The sequence below is a fragment of the Sinohyriopsis cumingii genome, chromosome 2 (assembly GCF_028554795.1).
Source record: "Sinohyriopsis cumingii isolate HCF-2022 chromosome 2, ASM2855479v2, whole genome shotgun sequence".
Taxonomy (NCBI): Eukaryota; Metazoa; Mollusca; class Bivalvia; order Unionida; family Unionidae; genus Sinohyriopsis; species Sinohyriopsis cumingii.
The window spans coordinates 121,902,727-121,923,476 of record NC_142962.1 but is presented as its reverse complement, the minus strand read 5'-3'; the positions used below and the strand labels follow the sequence as shown (position 1 = coordinate 121,923,476).

The 20,750-nt window shown below is 41.4% G+C and overlaps 1 protein-coding gene across 1 annotated transcript in view; it reads left to right on the top strand.

Moving 5' to 3' along the window:
- LOC149805724 (protocadherin-like wing polarity protein stan) overlaps positions 1-20,750 on the top strand; it is a 145,364-nt gene that overhangs the window by 77,610 nt on the left and 47,004 nt on the right. Inside the window, exon 6 of the mRNA XM_089934686.1 lies at positions 18,690-18,866. Within this exon, the coding sequence (XP_089790812.1) occupies positions 18,690-18,866 (177 nt within the window). The remainder of the gene's footprint in view (positions 1-18,689; positions 18,867-20,750) is intronic.

The following is a 20,750-nucleotide window of genomic DNA, read 5'->3' as shown; positions in this document are numbered from 1 at the left end:
TCTTCGTCGTCTCTTTCTGCCTTGTCCTTGCTGAATGCCTGACTCGGTAGCGTGCAGGGCATTTATAGGTGTGTCTCGTTGGCCCAAAAGGTCTTTACCCGTTTGCAGCAAGACATTTTTGCCTGCCCTCATGAAAGCTTCTTTAGGGTTTTGTTTGTCGATGATGACATTTTGGAGAAATTCTTTGCCTTGCGTCAGTGCCGCATCTTTCAAGGCGTGCAATCCGCGTGTCACCATCGGTTTCAACACCAGAGCCACCGAACGAAAGGCCGATTTTAACATATCTCCTAAACCGTGTCCTCGCTGTCGAGCAACCCCTCGGTACACTGGATACATGACTTACGAGTCGTGAGAGAACCGTTTTCGAAAATGGAGTTTCACCGTGACTTTTCCTTTGGTGAATGGAATATTTTGTCCCAAATCTCCTTCTATAGCAATGTTGACCGTGTCCAAATACGACTTGCTGACAGGCAAATAGTGAGGATGAACAAATTCGCGTTGGACGTGATAAGTGTCTCCACCTTCCTCGTCAGTGGCCGTGGCAGAATTTACTTTGAAAGGAATGACACGCAGTAACGGCACGGAGGTGTGTCCCACCACGTTGTACTCCACCACATCGGAGTACACGAAGATCAAATTCAGTCCCTGGTTCAGTTCTACCGGGAAACGAAAATACCTCGCAAAATGCCCGTTGTTGTCAATGTCTGCTATGTGAATCTTTTTGGTCTGCTTATCCGTGACCATATTGAGGTCTCCACCCAAAATGTCATACAATTCAGGCCAAAATTTAATACGTATACTTTTTTCCTCACTTTCAAATCTGATGAGTAGACGGTGAGACAGTTTGTGGTACTCCATGGTGACACGTTTATTTAGTTTGGTCAGAACTTTGTCAAATGCTGCATAGAATTTGTCAGCGATGGCCTCCACCAGATGTTGACCACGAAAATAATGGCCTGAGTTAATTTTAAAGTGATAAACGTAAAAAGGAGGAGAAGTGTCACTGTTGAGTATTGGGGTCTTGGTAAGTGATTTATGTTGAGAAGTGGTCGTCATGGTTTGCTGCACTGTTGGGTCCAGAATTTCGACGTCAAAAGTGTTTTGAGTTTCAGTGATGTTTTTGATTTGTGTTGGGTGAATCATTTCTACCAAAGCACTTCCCAATGGGCTTCGTGATCTAAGGGGATGGCCTGAGGTAATTTGGCCGTGTAACAGCACAACGTGTTGTGGGGAAACACCTCCATGGAACTGTCACTGGGTAAGGTTAAGTAAAATTGGTTTTGGTGACTCATAATTCCAGAGTTCTGTGGCTGTCCAAGGGGTTACTGGACGTCAGAGGCGTGTCTCCGCTCAAAATGGGGTTCTGGTTGTGGTTGGAGTGGTGACTGGCACTGGTACTGGACACAAGGTTCCCGTGGTTCCCGTTGGAAGAGAATTTCAGGGAGGGATTGGGAAGCAGGTAACCGATGCAACTGCTCAATAAAATGGTCCACAATTGTTTGTCTCCTTGTTGCAAACTCAAATTGGCAATGGCTGCCCCGATGACACAATACACCACGAAGATTTGGCAGAAAAAGACGATTTGCGTTTTAGGCACACGTTCTCCGCACCACACCCACAAGGGTTGTTTTTGTAAATCTTGCACAGAAGAACTAGGTGAAGGAGTGGTCGACGTAGCTGCGTCTGTGTGAAAGGGCATGATGGTCACTTCTTTTTATAGTCGACGACTTGCGAAGCGTCGATCCAAGAATCAAAACTGGGTGGATATCCTTTCCAACGTACTTTGACTTCTTTGACACGTCGTTTGCCCACTTTACGGGTTCTGCGTTCGAGAATGCTTTCGATGTCGTACACGTCGTCTTCTTTTTTGGTGACACGTTGTAACTCGGGCAAATAAAACGTTCCTTTGAGCACTTCTCCGTTCATGTCTTCCAATTTATAGACGGCAGGATGACGACCATGCACTCGTCCAGTGACACGAAACAATTCGGTCGTCCAGTTAGGTAAGTAACCTTTGTCGAAAGTGCGTTTGGTTTTGCCAATGCGCACCCAATCTCCTACGGCCAACTCTCCACTTTTCTTGGGGACAGCCCTCGTCGGGGACGTACCAAACAGGCGCTCAAACACCAACACTTCGTTCTCGGGAGTCACTTCTTGTGGGGCACGTCCGATGCTTCGATGGTAAGATTGGTTGTACGCTTGCACCAGGTGCGGTAAGATGTCGATGTACTTCAGAGTGTGGTGATGCGTAAAATATTTCCACATGCGTTCTTTCAAAGTACGTTGAAAACGTTCCACGATGCTGGCTTTGGTTTCGGGATTCTCGGTGGTAAAAAAATGAATGTCACGTTTCTTTAATTATTTTTGGAAAGCTTGGTTCAGAAATTCGGTGCCTTTGTCCGTTTGCCATCGAAGAGGGTGACGGCCACTTTGTTTCAACACTCGTTGCAGGGCTCGCACTAACTCGCTGCTCGATTTGGAAGTCAAGGGCACGACCCAGGCAAATTTGGAAAAGACGTCGATGACACAAAACAAATATTTGTAGCCACGATTGTAGCTGGCCAAATGAGAGACATCGGCTAAATCGGCTTGCCATTGATGATCGATGCCTTCCACTCGGGTGCGACTTCTGGCAAACTTGCGTCGAATGGGTTTGTGTAAAGTGTAGGTAGCTTGTTCTTGTAACCATCGTTGCACTTAAGGTAAACGGAGACTTTTCAGTCGCGTTTTGGCAGCACGATACAATTTTTGAACTCCTGTGTAACCTGCAGGATGCGAGGGATCGTAGTAAATGCTGGCTAAGACTTTTTCCATTTTTTGTGTTGGTTGGTGTGTTAATAAGACACCCACTCTTGGAGGATGCTACTCTTTTTCTCTTGGGGTATTTTCTTGAATTGCAATGCTTTGCGTGTGCGACCGGCAATAGGTGTTGAAGAGGAGGATGTCTGAGCGGGGGATATCAGTTCTTGTTTCACTTCAGTCTTCACTTCTGTCTTCACTTTCTTTTTCTCCTGTGATGAAGAAGGGGTGGCCATCATCTTTTTAATCCATCCAATTCTGGAGGTAGGTGGTGTTGTTAACTTGCGTACTTTTTCTGGTGGAGTTTGAAACCCTTCGTCTTCTTCTTCTTCTTCTTTTTCTGTCTTGGTCACTGGTAGTGGTGGTACTGGTACTGGTACTGGTACTGGTGATGGTGCTGGACTTTTCATCAAGGTCTTAAAATCTTTCAGAGTGGGTAGAGCTGTTTCGTCTAAAGCTTTCTGGTGAAAGAGTTGCAGTCGTTGCAAGAGTTGACCGTACTTTTGCGATTTTTCTGTTTCGGACAAATCTTGGCGATCCATCAAGGACTGCAATTCGTGTTGTAACTGGGACATCTCGCTCAAATGGGGATTGGGAGGTAAATGCGGGGTGCGTTGTTCTTGCCACCGATGGTATTCCATCCATCGTTTGTATGGCACTAAAGCTAGTTTTCGTCCTTCCATGGGGTTGTCAGGGGTCGATTCTGAAATCTTGGGACTTCTGAGGGCCTTTTTATCTTGCTCCCACCAGTCCTCCCAACATGGTTCCCAAGACTCCTTTCAGTAAGGGGCCTAACAAGAGAGGTAAAATGCCTCCACGTTGGACCAACATCTTCTTTTTTTAACGAATCGGAATTTTCTTTTGAACCATTTGGCGAAGAACGTGACGATGTTTGCTTAAGCATTGTTTCTGGTGTTTGGACAAAGGGATCGTGCCTTTCAAGACGTTCAAACAACATTCGCACACGGTATCGATGACCTCTTTGGAGGCCGATTGAATGAGTTTTTTTCGTAGAGGTGGAGAAGCTTTGGACAGGACAGATAACATGTCCCCATGTTTGACTAAACGTGGTGGTAGTCCTTTCCTTTTCTTTCCTTGGGATTTTCTGGAGGGTGACATCTTTGAGTCTTCAGGAGCACCAAAAAACACTGATACCCTACTTGGTCACACACCTTTTTTATACTGGAACGCGTCGCCACTGATTGTCTTTACGTCGTATCAATTTGAGGACAGGCATGACACGTCGTGCAGGGGTACGTAACGGACTAAATCGAGCCAGTTCTTGCTTGGACAAATCCAGTAAACTTTGTAACATGCACGATCTTTCTTGAACTTTGATTTTGGGAGAAGGTACTTTGTGAGCAGCAGCCACTGCCACTAAATTGGAGGGTCCTGCCACTGGGGAAGTAAGTTTTGGGGTCATCAACGGAGAAGTTCTTGGTGTGATCAACGTCTCCAAGTACTCTTCAGTTCTTGGTGTCATCAACGGAGAAGTGGATGAACGTGAGGCTGACGGAGATGCGGTCACCGCCGTGGCAGGTCGTGGTTTGCGAGTGTAAAGTTGCGTCCTGGCCGAAGTGCCTCTCTTGCGACTAGTTTTCTTCTGTGGACTTTTCTTTTTCTGGGGACTTTTTCTCTGTTTCTTTTTCTGGGGGCTTCTTTTCTTTTTCTGGGGTGGTGTCTGGTAAGAGGAGGGTCCCCTCACTGGAGAAGTTCTTCTTGGGGACCTGGTCTTTTTCTTCTTCTTGGGGCTTCGTTGGACTTTTTCTTGGGGAGAAGTTTGGGAGCATTAGGATCCCATCTTAAGAGAGAGCGAATGATGACCCCTCCTAGAGTACCGCTCCCTCCACGTTTCAAAATGATTTGTTTTTTGGTTTGAGTGTCGATGCGGGGATCGGCCAGTTGGACCAAAGCGACTTTGTTTCGATCGAAAAAGCGTTTGGTTTGATGAGGAATCTGAATGATTCCTTGGAGTAATTGACGTGCCGTCACCGTGAACCATCGTAAGACTTCTTTGAGACAGCTTCTAAGACACGAGCTCGTATTTGTGGATTTTTTCTCGACTGATGCCATACAAGGCACGAATCAATTTGACGGGAAGATGCGACTGAAGGGACGTCATGTTGACGCTGTGTCAGACAGACGAAAAGGGTCTGAGGTTTTTATAGATTTTTTGTGGAGTGAAATTAAGTCGAGGACGGAGACGTGTACAGGACAGGCCCTCCGTCTTGGCACCAGTGGTGAAACAAGTGGGTACGAAATCGCAAATTCTCGGGGGTCGTAGGTTTCAAATCGACGAGTAAATAGGCGTGTGGAGTTTGAGTGGCATCGTCGTACGCCTGTGTCAGCCAAGGCGTTCCTAACTGTTTGGCTAAGACTTGCACTTGCGATTTATCTCGAGGGCTTTTAAACAAGACCACGTAATGCGCATTGAGACTGATGGTGCGATGGGCTTTACTTTGTTGAAACAAATTTTGGGTGATGTAAACGACACTGGCATTACGGTGATGCCCTTTGCGCGTGAACTACAGTTTAATTTCTTCTTCGTCTTCTCCTAACATGTCGTCAAAAATGACCAAATGGGTTAGACGGGAGTCAGAGACGATGCCGTCGTCTTCTTTAGGAATGCCTTCCACAAACACGATGGAATCGCCTTGACATTCTCGCAAGAGGCTGTACGCCGATTGCCACTCTTTGTAACACCACACGATTTGTTGAGGTGGCCGATCGATCAAATGATGTTTATGTTCGATCAAACGTTTGACGAATTCGGTTTTGCCTGAACCGCTAGGTCCAGCAATGAGCATGTTAAAGGGATGGCGAAGATACAAAGCCTCCCAACGGGCACGATCTAAGTGTTCGTCGATGACTCTGACACTAGAGGAAGAGGGAGCAGAGACAGCAGAGGTAGCCATAGTGTGAGAAATGTCACTTGTGACACGAAAACAAACAAGACAAGAGTTTATATACTTTTTTTCAGAACACGTTTATTGAATGTTTCAAACATGAATACGAAAGACAAAAATACATAAAAGCCAAAGGCTTAAGGATAAGGATAAAAGGCACATGATAACCATTAACATGGAATAAACACAAGTGTCTGTACAACATGTTTTGGGTAATGTTCTAACCAGTTCTATAATAGGGGGTAAGGTCACACAAGTGTCCTCCCGAAAGGGTCTTTCAGGCCTGTCCACGACAGTCCCGTCCTGGGTGACGGGTTCTTCTGGCACCGTCACTAACACAGGTTGAAAAGTCGCAAGGCTCACAATCGCATTCCACTTCAGAAGCCCCACACTTGAATTGTGCCTGTCTAAACTTGTTTTGTGTTTCTCTGAAAGTATTCATCTTGTTCGCTCGGTCTTGGTAGTCACAATGAACTATCGATCTTGCCTAGGGTTCCTTTTTATATACAGACCAATACCGACGTGTCCATACGGTAAGGTGAAATGATTGGGAAGTCGCACTCGCTTCTGGTACACGATTTGATAGACTTTTTCCAAGGGTCGACTGACGATGTGGTGAGTGGGTAAACGTACAATTTTGTTCGGTTGATAGGTGGTCACTTTAAAGTTTGCATCCTCTCCCGATTGCAAGGCTTCTTTCAATACCCCAAAGTTCACCACACGACTGGTACGATAATTCAGAGTCAATCCTTTCACTTTACACGTCTTGTGCAATTCTCCTTGTGGGTCCCGGTATTCGTAGCCGTAATTTTTGGGACCACCACTGACGAAACTTAGAATCTTGTCGTCGGGATGCTCGTCTGTCCAGGCTCCTAAACGGTCTCCTTCGATGTCAGGGTGCTGTTGACTCGGGTGATGGATGTAAATGCAACTGTCCGTGTCAAAGTACAGGACACGTTCCCCTAACAGTTCTAAAGCTTCGTACAATTTTAAGCGAGCATGAGCTGTCACGTAAGCCGCAATGATGACATTTCCAAAGGGGTCGTCTTGTACAAAGTCCAAATCTTCTTCGTAATTGACCAAGATCAAATCCTCGCGACCGACGTCCACGTGTTTCAAGTATTTGGTTTTGTCGTGAATCATCTGGAAGTAGCGGGAAGGTTCTGTCAAATATTCCGTCTTGATTAAACACGGTCGTTGTGCCATTTTACCCCACAAGCAATTTAACATCACTTTGGCAAACGATCGCCTGCCTTCGTTTTTCTCGATGTGGTCTAAAGAGATGCCTTCTTGTTCATAGTATTTTTCTTTGAATTGTATTTGTTCTTCGGGAGTGTGACACCAGGAAGGATAGCCGCTGGCTTCTTGCTTCAGTTTCAAAAAGGCATCCACGTAGTCGGCGAAAATGCCTTTCTGACTGGGGTCACCCTTGTGGTATTGTTGTGTCTTGGGAAAGTAGCAAATTTCGTACACTTCTAACAGTTGGTATCCCATGTCCAGAGCTTTGAACAATTCTACGCTGACCCAGGTTCCCGTCAAGGCCCGTTCTTCCTGGGTGTGCTGACAAGGTTGGTCTTGGTTGCACGTTTCGGCACAAGTACGGCACAATGGAAACATCAGTTTGCCTTGACAATGGTGAGGTAAGACGGGATGGTATAGGTTCGCGGGAGGCAAAACTTTACACTTGATCAAGCCTTCGTATTGTCGAATGTTTTTCAGGTCGATGTGTTCCGTCAACAATTGTGGGTGCCCTGCAGGAAAGGGACAATATTTGCACACGTAAGGATACAGCGAACACACGTCCAAGTATTTGATTTCTTCTCCTTTCTCTTCGTCGGCTTGGTACAGCAAACAGGTGGCATTGGTCCTTCCTCCGTACAAACTATCCCTCGGGTTTAGGGGGTCCATCAGCTTGTAACTTTCCACGGCACGTTTAAACTCGGGATCGGTTTTCAAACGGTGATCGTACTCGTGTTCCCACATTTCCACCACTTGGTATCCTTGCTGTTCTAACTTTAGGCGTCGCTGACAAGTGTCCTGGTACAAGTCTTCCATGGTTCGTTGCAAAAACTGATTTTTAGTGCTACGATCAGGGTAACAGACGGGACATCCGTGAAATAAGCAACCGTTAAACTCGTACACGATCTTGGGGTTTTCTAAGTCCCAGCCATCGACCTAATACGTTCCGATGGTCTTTTCGCCTCCTCCGTTGCGGGCATGCTGAATCCATTTGTCTTCCTTGTCGCACAAGTAATGTAACCAACGTAGGGCTTTGACCGAGTATTGACGTTTGACATAGTGGGTCGTTTGAGGACTGATGACAGCCACGGTGTTTTCAGGCATGAATCGTTGTCGATACACTAAGGAATACGCTTTGGCAATGGTGCAAGCTTCTTTCAAAGGATCGACCCCTCCGTGTTCCATGAACAGTTCTCGAAATTTTCCACAGCAACGCCGTAAAATGTCCACGTCAGAACGACAATACTTTAGCATTTCTTCCTGAAAGTCGAAAGGGTCGGAGGCGTGAGTCTGGTACCAAGCGTAGAAAGCTTCTCGTTGTTCGGTACGCATGTTGTCGGGGTCGTAATAGTGAGCCTCAGGCAAATGGGGTAGAACGGCGTGTTGATTGGCTTCCGTATTGAAAAAGTGTGGAAAGTACCCTTTAGCCATTTCTGTCATTCCAAACGTTTTAGGCATTCGACTCAAAGGCATGGCCAAATAGCTCATCGAATCTTTAAACTGCACTTGTCCCACTTGCATGAAAATGATTTTGGCTCCGTTCAAAGTGAGTTTAGGACGTTCGGTGCCTTGTTCCGTATAGTATCTGAGAAGAAACTGTCCATCGTATCAGGAGAAACTGTGAGCAATCACAGTGGCATGACGATGACAATCTCCGTAACGTTCGATGTCCTCTTGCCTCCACTTCTTGTCGATGGGATCTAAGACCCATTGGGCAAAATCGGCTAACGTGTTCGGTCCTCGAAAGATTTTTTCACGCCCTCCGGGAATCTTGCTGCAGTGAGGGCAATGACTGAAGATAGGTTCTTGAATGCACTTCTCGCACGCTCGATGAGCCACGCAGAGATTAGGAATGTGAATGCCAGTCTCTTGCATGCATTCGAAATCGAAAAAGATGCAATTGCCTTTCTTCTTGTGACCGTCCTCTTTCTCTGGTGGGGGTTGGTATTTTTGCACGTAGCATTCGTGTTCCATGTCCACGATGTGGTGACAAATGTGACATTTTTTCTTTCCTGAACATACGTGTGCCTTGGCATTATTGGTACGTAGGCCTTGTCGACACGTAGGGCACAATCTCAGCAGTTGACAAGCACATTTCTGCTGTGAACCTTGCGTCTTCAGATGTTGTTGGTAACAGGCAGGGCTGACAAACGTGCGCAGACAAGCAGGACATTGTACTCTTTCTTGTCCTTCGCTCAGACAGGGTGGAGAGGCCAAACATCCTGGGCATTTCCATCCGCAATGTTTGTGTTGCTCTCGATTGTTATAGCGATAGTCACATTTCTCACAGTAATAACTGTATCCCAGGAATCCAGTGATAGTGATAATGGTATCGAAATGGTCATCATGATAATAGACATGAATGTATTTTCCGTCCTTAAAGTCTTTCCCTCGAAACAACAGAGGTCCGCGCATTTCTTGAGGGTGCACTTTCAAGGTGTAGAGTGGAGCTAGGACATCTTGCAATTTCTGCATCTTAGGAATGCCACAGGGTGTGTCTTTGGACAGTCCGGCTTGTTGTAACAGGAGTTCTGCTTCGTTTCGTTGTTTGGCTCGGTCGGATAGTTGAATAGTTTTCCAGGCTCTTTTCCATTCTACCGTGTCGTTCTTGTTGGCATAGGTTCGTCCCACAACGATGGCTCGGGCTAAACACATCTGGTCTTGAGAATTGTGAATTTGGACGAGACTCTTTTTGGTGTTGCGAAGGTCGTTCACCAATAACACCTTATTGCGTTGTCCGGTCCCTTGAGGAGGAGAGACGTGGGCCATTTTCAGTGTGGCTTTACCATCGGTGATGTCAAACTGGTCATTAGATTGTTGTACGTGTTGAATCTTGTCCATGACTTTGGAAGGGGTTAGTTCTGCGGGTCTGCTAAACTCGATCCAAACAGGGGATTTCAAGCTGTCGTGATCTATGGATAGTGTCAAGCGATCGTCTTCTTTGGGTTGACATTGTCGCTTGAGTGCGGTGAGCAAAGAATCCCACATCTCGGTGATAAACCCTTCTGCTTTCTCCAATGGTACGTCGGACTTGAAATCTTTAAACTTCACTGTGTAGGTGTAAGCCGTCGTTCTAAATTTTCTAGAGGAGCGCTTTTCCGTCTCTCGAATGGAATAGTACTTTTCAGGGTTGACTAAGGGTTGTGAACTTTGTTTAGAGGGTTCGGATTCTGGTTCACTCATGTCCTCTTCAAAATCACTGGCATGAATTTGTGCCAAGACTTCACCTCTGGTACGAGGCGATAGATCACGTTTCTGCCTCTTACTTTCTTCTTCTTTCTTCTCGAATGAATAGGATCGTTTCATCTTGAGTGCAAAACGTCAAATGACTCAAGTTTAAACACCATAGACTAATTTATAGTCATGACAAACCAGCGTATATAAAAAGGGTGTGTGTCTTGTCCTTTCACTATTCATTTCACTCTCAAACCGAGCACAACGATGGAAGAGACTACCCAGATGGAACGTTTCATCAGAGCTTTGCGAGGGGTCATTAGAAAATTCTCTTCAGACCAGCCGACGGACTACTCTCCTTCCTTTCGAGATAAAAGTCAAGATACTTGCTATATCTGTCAGAAGAAAGGGCATTGGTCTTCAGAGTGTCCAGACCGTCAAAAAAGAACAAAAACAGGGGCTAGAAAAGACAAAAGTCAAGATACCTGTTATTATTGTCAAGAAAAAGGACATTGGTCTCCAGATTGCCTAAAAAAGAAACAAGAGGAGTCGGAAGAAAGGAGGGATTCTTCAGAAGAAGAGAGAGATTCTTCAGAGGAAGAAAGCAGCCAGGTGAAGAAAAAGAAACAGGAGAAGAAAAGAAGAAGGGAAGAAAGTGAGGAGGAAGAGGAGGAAAAGACTGTGACGGTGAAGAAATTGAAAAAAAGAGAGAGTAAAAAAAGAAAGAGAAGAAATGAATGTAATTTATAAAGTGTTCTGTTGTGAATTGTGAATTGGATTGTAACTATGGAGAAAAGAATACATTAATTATATAAGGTAAGTGTCTTTGAGTTTTGATTTTAAAATAAGAAGCTACACTCACGCACTCATACACAGACATGTACTATAAGGGTAAAATGGTTTTTTTTTGTTGATTTTTTAGTTATTGGCAAATTGAAAGGCTATCTCTTTTCGAGAGAAGTGGGTGGCCCTGAAAAGGGCCTTTTTTTGGTGTAGGGGTGAGTTTAAGCAATCAACTTTAACTGCCTTAAGCCTTTGCCACGGCCGAGGCCTACTTCTGATGATGATGATTGGGTTAAAATCACTAAGGGTGGTACGATAGGCTTAGTCACAGGGTTGGCATGTTTAGCTCGGGAAGGTCGTATTCTCTTCGGTCGTGATAAAGAAGTCTGATACATTTGTTTCAGACTTCTTAACTCTGCTAAAATGTCCAACAGTACCGTAGCCGTTTGATTTTCACCCTCTTGTTTCTTTGCTGCTACTTCTTCTTGTTGTTGTTTTTTTCTTACCTCTTCTTGTTGCTGTTGCTGTTGCTGTAGGAGAAAAGCTTGTTCCGCTTCCTTTTGTCGTTGCATAAATTTCTCCAATTCTTCTTTCTGTCTCTGTCTAAAATTCTCCACTTGCGGTAATGAAGAATGAGACGAAGGTTCCTGAACAAATTCTTGCGAGGTAAGAAAATCCACAAAATCCCAATGTACCTCTTCTGAAAGTAAGTCCGGGTTCCCTTGGGCGGTCTCCACTGCTGGTGCACCCCAATGGATCGTTTTCTGAGTTTCCGTCATGTTGAATCACTGTCGCATAGATTGACAGCACACAGACGCTAGCGAATCTATATAGACCACATGACGTCACAGACTGCTCTCTTCGGATTGGATGCGGACTGACTGAATTTTGTAACACGTGTTCGGATTGTTGATTGAACTCAATCTGTTTCAATCCTTCCTCTACCTATAAATAAGCGCAGTTCACTGCATTGATTCACCTGTTCTCGTCGCCTCACGATGTGGACCACAGTTGAATCATCCACCCTTGTGTCTTCAATGATGTTTAGGACGGACATGCTCATGTATGTCCGGTCCAAGTGGACTGTTGTTGATAGGACAGATACTAGTCTATGGATGAGAAGAGTTTACATAGAAAGACAAGGATACCTCAAGAGGGTACTTGTGTATGGACCTGCAGTTAGAAGGAGTTTAAGAAGAAGAAGATGTGACAGATGCCGTCTATGTTAATATTAATATTAACATAAACCCAAAGGCCCTTTTCAGGGCCACCCACATTTCTCGAAAAGAGATAGCCTTTCGATTGCCTACCCCTTTATAAAAAAAAATTTAAAAAAAAAAAATCCCATGTTCAATTCCCCTTGTCCCTAAAGTAGTTTTTTTTTTCTAACATGTTCAATTCCCCTTTGTCCCTAGACAAACCCAAACTCTATTCCCATGTTCAATTCCCCTTGTCCCTAGACAGACCCAAACTCTATTCCCCATGTTCAATTGCCTTTGTCCCTAGAATCGATATTTTTTTTCCATTGTTCGAATGCCTTTGTCGCTGAAATGGATATTTCCTTTTTTTTCCTTTCTCCAATGTTAAATTCCATTGTCGCTAATCTTACCCAGGGTTTTTTGCCCATGTTAAATTTCCATTGTTGCTAATCTTACCCAGGGTGGTTAATGTTAAATTTCCATTGTCGCTAATCTTACCCAGGGGGTGTTTTTAATGCTAATTCCCATTGTCGCTAATCTCACCCCTTTCACTACTTTTGTATTTATTAAAATGATGAGACATTAAAAGCCACAAATTACAGTAGACTTACATCCCTATTTTTCTTGATGAAAGGTTAGTTTACAAGTACTTATTGGAAATATATAACCTAGACTTTTTTCAAGGCATGGAATATCTATTAGTAATTTCATATATCTGCAAAACAAATTTAAGTATCCAGCTATTAGACATAAAAATTAAAACAATAATTCTTTTAATTGCGCCTGACTGCATAATATATCATAATAGCCAGGCAGAGTACCTAACCCAACCCTTGAAGTTCTACAGTACGAGTACTTGCATTTACATTGAAGTATTCTAGTCTGTGCAGTTGCCATGTTCGTACATATTTTGCATATATGTTCTTTGCATATCGTTATGTTAGACCTTAACAAATGAAAGGTTAACGTTTATGACCTGAACAGAATGATTAAAATATTCAGTTTCTTAGTATAAACAATCAGTTAATGTGTCTTTAAACAGATGTAATGCAATTTTATTGTTTTTGTGAGAAAGTCGGAATACAAATTGATTGGTGTAGACTGGAGTAAGTTTAATGAATATTTAGTGTTACGTTGTAGTGGGTGTGTTTTGGTGTCTTGAGATGCTATTTCACATGTAAGCAATTGCCTTTTTGATAATAATAATAATAATAATAATAATAATAATGAAATGCTCCACTAATAAATAACCCATAAAATACAAACCAATTCAATTGACTGAAATTAATTAAAAATTCCAAGTATGAATAATTTGCAGAGTTAAGTTAAGCAATGAATTAACCTTTGTAGTATTTTGATCCCTCTTCCCCAAAATAAATTATGGATATGTTTTGTTAAATAAATTCATTCCATTGTCATGTTTTAAAATTTATCTGCAGAATAAATATCCTATTGACCATAAACAAAACAAACTATCACCGATTAAATACAAATAAGCAATAACGCAAGGGGAAAGGACCTATTAATTTAATTTAAACAGAATGAATTAAGGTATATGAGTACTCGCCTTTAATTTACAGCTAAGTTTATATTGTTTACACGTTGTGCTGTTGTATTTTCATGCTCTACTCTGATTTTCATGCGTATGTTTAAACTGGAATTATTTGCTTTGACATTGAATTTTAAAGTAAGATAATATTGACGTTTAACAATTTGCAATGAAACTGAAAATTGTTCAAATATTTGAATATATTGACAATATATATTAGCACCGAGCTAACACTCTGGTCGTTGATATAATAAGCTAAAATTCAGAAATTAATAGATACTTGCAGATAAAAGTTGTTGCCCAAGTTTAAGAGTCCTTTTCACAAATTTCAGTTTTATTTGTGTAATGTGAAGGATCATCTCTCAGAGGACAGTCTTAGTGGTAATAATTTACATGACTGGGTGTGAATTTATATACATCATGTCACAGCAATCAAAAGAAGAATCGAAACGAAATATATGGAACCAGTCGAATAGCATAATAATAATAATAATAATAATAATAATAATGAGGACTTTGTATAGCGTCTAATCTTTAGAAGCTCTAAGCGCTTTACAACATTGGACAACACCTATAACATAAAAAACATATATAATGATATGTTTTCAACAACAAAAAAACACCGTGAAATTAGAAAAGATAAAAAAACATGCTGAAAATATTTAAGGTAGGAAACATTATTATGTCTTTAAGTTTGTTCTTGCAGTCGAAATAAGTGAGTTTTAAGAGTACTCTTGAATGGGATCACTGTGTCTTTGTGTCTAAGTTCAGTGGGCAATTCATTCCACGTTGGTGGGCCCTGGTATGCAAAAGAACGTTGTCCATAAGACTTTGTTTTCATAGTGGGAATAATGAGTATACTATTGTCAGAAGAGGAGCGTAAGTATCTTGCTGGTGTGTACACATGGGTGAGGTTGGATAGGTATGTTGGACAGAGTCCGTCAGTGAAACGTAGCACAGAGAACAAATTTTGTGTTTGATTCTGGATCGAATGGATAGCCAGTGTAGGGTACAGAGCAGCGGGGACGTGTGCTTTGATCGTGGTACTCTAAGTATGATCCGAGCAGCCGTGTTTTGAACTTTCTGAAGTTTCTGGAGTAGATATTGAGATGAACCAGACGTAATTGAGTTAAAATAGTACAGTCTTGAAAGTACTAATGAACACACAAGTGTTTTAGTGGCATCAACTGAAAGATATTTGCGAATGGAGCTGATGCGTCTCAGCTCAAGATATGCAGCCTTGCATATGTTCATGACATGTTGGTGCAATGTGAGAGTACTGTCCAGAGTAACACCTAGGTTTCGTACTGACTGCGTAAATTTAATGTTGGTGTTGCTGATATTTATTGTTTGAGGTAAAGGGTGTGAATGAGAAAGTCTTTATGTTGTGATCAGAATGGCCTCAGTTTTATCATCATTCATCTGCAGCTTGTTACATGTCATCAGAAATGCACCTCTCTACACCTTGTATGGTAGCAACAACTTCAGTAGGGTGGCTAGATTTGTATATTTGGGTGTCATCAGCGTACAATTGGTGAGACACTAGATGATGATTTATGACACTTGAGAGCGTCTGAATGTATAGAATGAAGAAAACAGGTCCAAGAACAGACCCCTGTCGAACACCACAACATATATTAACTGGGCTAGATTGAATGCTTGAAGTGAATGGCACATCGAATTATAGAACACGTTTAATATATTTCGTGTATTCTATTCAAAACATAGATGCACAGATTCTACTTTGTTCGATGACTTTGCCATGGGACCGCATTATTTCTTATGTGTATTAGAGACGATTCAACATTGTGCATACAAGTACTTCTTTGATCTAACCTCCAGTTTTACTGGTTTGCATCAAAACGCACAAGAAGATTTCTGGTTTGGTGGGCTATGACCTCTTCAAGGTGTTTTACCTGGTAGAATTCTGTCAGTAGTGTACCACTTTAAATAATCACATTTTTATAAATACTCCTGGCGTTAAGCCGCAATAATGGTAACATATAGTGTCAAAATGTATTGTTCTCTCACTTTTAAATAATGCATCAACAATGATGAGAAATAAATATCGCCAAATTTGTATACAGACAGAATTGTGGAATAGTGTAAATCATTTTGCACTTGGGTATAATTTGTCACAAATCTGCACGATTCTTAATTTGTTAGGGACATTCTCTTTCTCTTTATATATATATATATATATATATATATATATATATATATATATATATATATATATACACAAACAAAACTTGAAAATGTTTTATATCTCGCATAGCTGGCTTTGACTTGACTGACAATGTTGCAAACTAACTGGTATTGACCTACAAATGGAGGAGCTGTAGTGTAATAGCGCTATCTGTTGTTTAATGTCAAGTCTTGTAACCGCACATTTTATCCCGGATATTACATTGCTTCTGTAATGCGAGTAATGACCAGAGAAATAATAACACCACGAAGAACTATAAAATAGAAAAAGTAATTATAGGTAAGCGAGGAATGAATAAAATGAAGTAAATATTTAATTGAAAAATAAGCGAGAAAATAGTGGCTGTGAATCGATGATTATTTTTTTGCGCGTGCTTGCGCTTTATTCTAGTTTTCTTGGTTTAACCCGCTTTGATTCAGTGTTCAGGTGGCGTATCCGGAAGATTAATTTTTCTTTCCTGGTTTCGTAACCCCAGTTGGGGTTGTGAGCAATTGTAGCTAGTATGACATCACTGATAGCGTTGCCATTGGAAGAGAAGTTATGCAATTGGATTTCTGTCCAGTATCTTTGACATCCAGTCAGATCTTCGAAGATTTATCCTTCTGTGTATCCTTTCAGTTTCTCCGACACACTGAAGGTCACATGTCTTACATGTAATGAGATACACTACTTTCATTGCTCTGTAAGTTCTGTTTGGACCATGTATGTTTAGTGTTTTGCTCGTCACTGTACTTGGGAAGGATTTTTTTTGTTGGTATCATATATTGACGGGTTTTGCATCTTGTATCACAACAGGGACCAGATTTGCCAAGATGGTCTTGTCTTATGAACAGCGTTAGCCTGGCTCTGACCCGAGTGTCTTTGAGGTTTTTCGGTCTGCGGTTTTCTGGATGATTTTACTGCTGCTCGTACCCAAAAACACTGCTTTCACAATAACCCATTTAGTCAAACGGTATGTACCAGAAGAAGCTGCTGTAACGAAAAGACATTAAAAAACGACATAAAGGAGTGCCTCAATATCTAACCATCTATAAAACGCCATTTTCCTCCAGTAACGCATCTTCGCTAGACAAGGTTCCGATAACCCTATACACACCTTCTCGGATCGAACAGCTATATTAGTGCTTTGTCCTAGCGACATCTATTGGACTGCACGTGTTGCCTCCCTTAGTATGTAATGCCATCCAACCAATAGTGTGGTGCATTGTACATCGACTGAAAACGGTGGAGGCAATTGACCTAAAAAGTATACTTTGTAAGTTTAACATCGAAAGTATGACTATGTACCAGAGGGAAGCCATTACAGGTCTATTTGAATGAAAGGTATTTGTGCAAACACGCACCGGTACTGAAAAATGCTTATTTATCAGTCCATTCAAGTTGTTTACTCCTTTTGTCTCGATCACGTATGATAAGTGTTCAAATTTGAACAACTTAATTTTGATTGGATGTGGTGGCTTGCGCCGATCAAATGAAATTCACAGACCCGAAGTACAGAAATATCTGCTCGACATGCCAAGGCGTATATAGGGTTATTGGAACCTTGGCTAGCGAAAATGCCAGTAACGCAGTACATTGGTCGCAACAAGCTGTTTAGTGTTATTTTTCTGATAGCTTGAAATAATATTTGTTCGTCTTGTGCATAGATAATAGAAGATCCCTTTCTAGACTTAGACGAAATATTCATTCCCTACGTTAATACCTAATGTACCACAAGATGAAATATATCAGGTATTTGTGCAGGAAAAGAGAAGTTTTTCTGTATTTTATACAAAACTTGTTCCTGCATAGAAGCTTAGAAGGTTAAACTCACTGCTCAGCACGCCATCCCCCCACACACCCTTTTTGGTATATCCACCTTACTTTCATCTGCTGATCATAAAATATCAGCGACAATCAAGCATCGCATGGTCTGACGGGAAAATCTGCATTTTCACATGTAAATATATAATGACAAATAGGAAGCAAAAATATGAACATTATTTCACAACATAAGTATATAAAAATATAGTTATTTCTTGCTATTTTAATCTTTATGTTTGCTTCAGCCCTCTTCCTTATTTTTTCCTCTGTCAACTTTAAATATTTATTGTTCAATGCTTGTCACTCTCTCGTTCTAGTTCGACTGGGAAAGGCAATGCTCAACATGCCTACTAATTTCAGATTAAAATACCACCAATCGAGGATTGCCTATTTTGACAGCTGGCATGTTAGCGCAGCTATCATGAAATAGGGATATCCGGTCTGCTCTGTTTTTTCTTTACTCCTGTAATATATTGTGGTAGCAGTGGGATGAAGCATACAGACTCCTTTAATATACCCGAGAGTTCAGCCTGTCGAAACGCACTCTATTTGACCACAGCATGCGTCAGTTTCTCTATACCAGTTTGCTCAGCCCCACTTTCTTCTAGTGACTATTAATTAATTGATTAATTAATTAATTAATTAATTAATTAATTAAGTTAATTATTATTGTTATTATTATTATTATTATTATTATTATTATAGACAAGTGTTTAGTCTCAGTTCCTCTTTATGGTCATGGTTACTTTAGAAACCGGACATAAAAGATGGAATATATTGCTGGTATTGGCTAGTGGCATTGGCACACACAGCACACGCAGTAGAGCCCTCAGCCAGAATAAAACAGGGTCGAATATGGACACACGATTATTTCCGGTTATAATTTAAATCTAATCAGAACTACCACTGTCTGTCAAACAGCGACATAGAAGCACAAGTAATAACTTGCCTGATTTCGATCAAGGAATGGAACAAAATTCGTCACACGTTATTGCCAATTTCTTTAATCCTCTTTTATTTTTTTGCAGATTCTCCGCCGTTCTTTACAAATCTTAATTATTTCATGATCGCCCAGCCGACATGGGCTTTGGGAACCCTGGTTTACACCGTATCAGCAAACGATCCAAATCCATCCGACACTACCATTACCCAGCTGGCGATCACTATGAATACAAACAGTTACTTCAGCTTTGATACGGCAACTCGTAAGAAGATTTGTTTTGCTTTTCATCTATTCGTCAATCGCGCAATTGATGAAGATAAGTGTGTCAGCAAGAAATAGTTGTACAGTTTAGACATTTACCGGAATTCGCTATGTACATTCGGCTGAATGGTCCTTCCGGCGATATGCACATAACGTTTCCGGATCAAATCCTTTGTTGGACAGCTTGTAAATTCACGTAGAATAGCACAACCATAACTTCTGTTTCCATTTTTAAATTCGTGGCCACATACTTCTGTTCCACCAGATATGGCAACCAGTCCGATGTGGCTTCAGCTTATTCGATCATCTGAAAGTTTCCGTTAACAAAATCCAGGAACTTTGAAGGGGTGTCACATGACACAAATAAGTGAATGAGCTGGAGTCTTATCGTATTGGTTGCTCTCTAACACGTACACCGATCTGTTGCGGACACACTTACTTGTCTGCATCAAATGCGCGATATAATGAATAGGCTACACAAGACCTCAGAACCGTGCATCAGTATCAACACGAAGGGAGGGGGCTGGGGGATGGGGGCTGATTTAACAGATTAATTTTGATCAGATTGGGTATGCACGATTCTATTTTCAAGGATGTCTGATAAGCTCCGTGCATATTGATGAGGTGATCTTGCATCTGATTGGCTGAGCCTGAATGCGTCCAAGAGACCATATTTCAGGTCATACGTCGATAAGACTTGCCATGTGAGCATGTATCATCTAGATCTAAGACGAAACTGATTATGTGAGACATCCACTTATACTGATTATGTGAGCTTGCATTTGATTGGCTGAGTTTGTGAACATTGCAGAGGCCATGTAAGCCTCTGTCATCAAGTTCTGTGAAGAGTTCGATTGTGGGTAGCATCGACCTATTTTGATGAGGTAATACTGAATATCATAGGCTGAACTTGCTACAAGACTTGAACCGTTATCTTCGATCGCAATTTTGGGATGTACGATTTTATCATAAAGATCTTGGATGAATTATAAAATTATTTTTTACATCACTCACGGAATGTCAACAGATTCAAGTCTTGTAATCTTTTATTGAAACCACGTGTGCACATTATATTCTTCAACTAGTTCCCATTTTTAATCATTGGAAATCAAGAGAAATAATAGTACATATGGTATAGTCAGAACCACAAGTTTGGGATTAAGGAAAGTTGTTCTCCTTGCTGAATAAGAAAATGAACCATTAATAAATTTCAATTAAACGGGTTTAAAATAAAACATAATAATATACATATGGATCATAATGATAAATGCAATAATCAAAATATAAAATGATATTTATATAATACGTAACATTCTATAAGCGTATCTGATGCACAGCAATACACGTATTTAAGGATCAGACTGTTTCTTTGACACTTTCATTATGTGCAAGAACAAATGTTGTTCTAAGAAGAACATGTTTATTATAAAAACCGTGTCCACATTTATACATTTATCCGCATAGAATTGTTGCTACCGCCTTGGCTAGATAATAAAATTCTTCAATATTTGCAAACAGGTTTTATATGTTTGGGTAAACAGAATTCCATTGTTGCGAGTATTACCACATTAAAGTACCTGAAACATTTGTCGTTTATTTTAAGGTATTTCATATAATCAGTGCCATTGGTCCATCCGTGCTGATTAGGTGGTGGTCACTTCTGGTCACGTGTCGAACACATTAACCAAAGAGCCAAACCATCTCCCTTCGGTGGAGATCTCATTAGTTTCCAAATTATGCCTCCAGGGGCAGTGTCCCAAAAGGTCGAAATGCTTTGGCCTGTTTAAGCTGGACAGGGCCAGAAATCATGCTGACTGCAAAAATTGACACATCTTGTAATGTCAAGAAAGTTGTTGTTGTTGTTGATGATGTTTTTGTTGTAGGG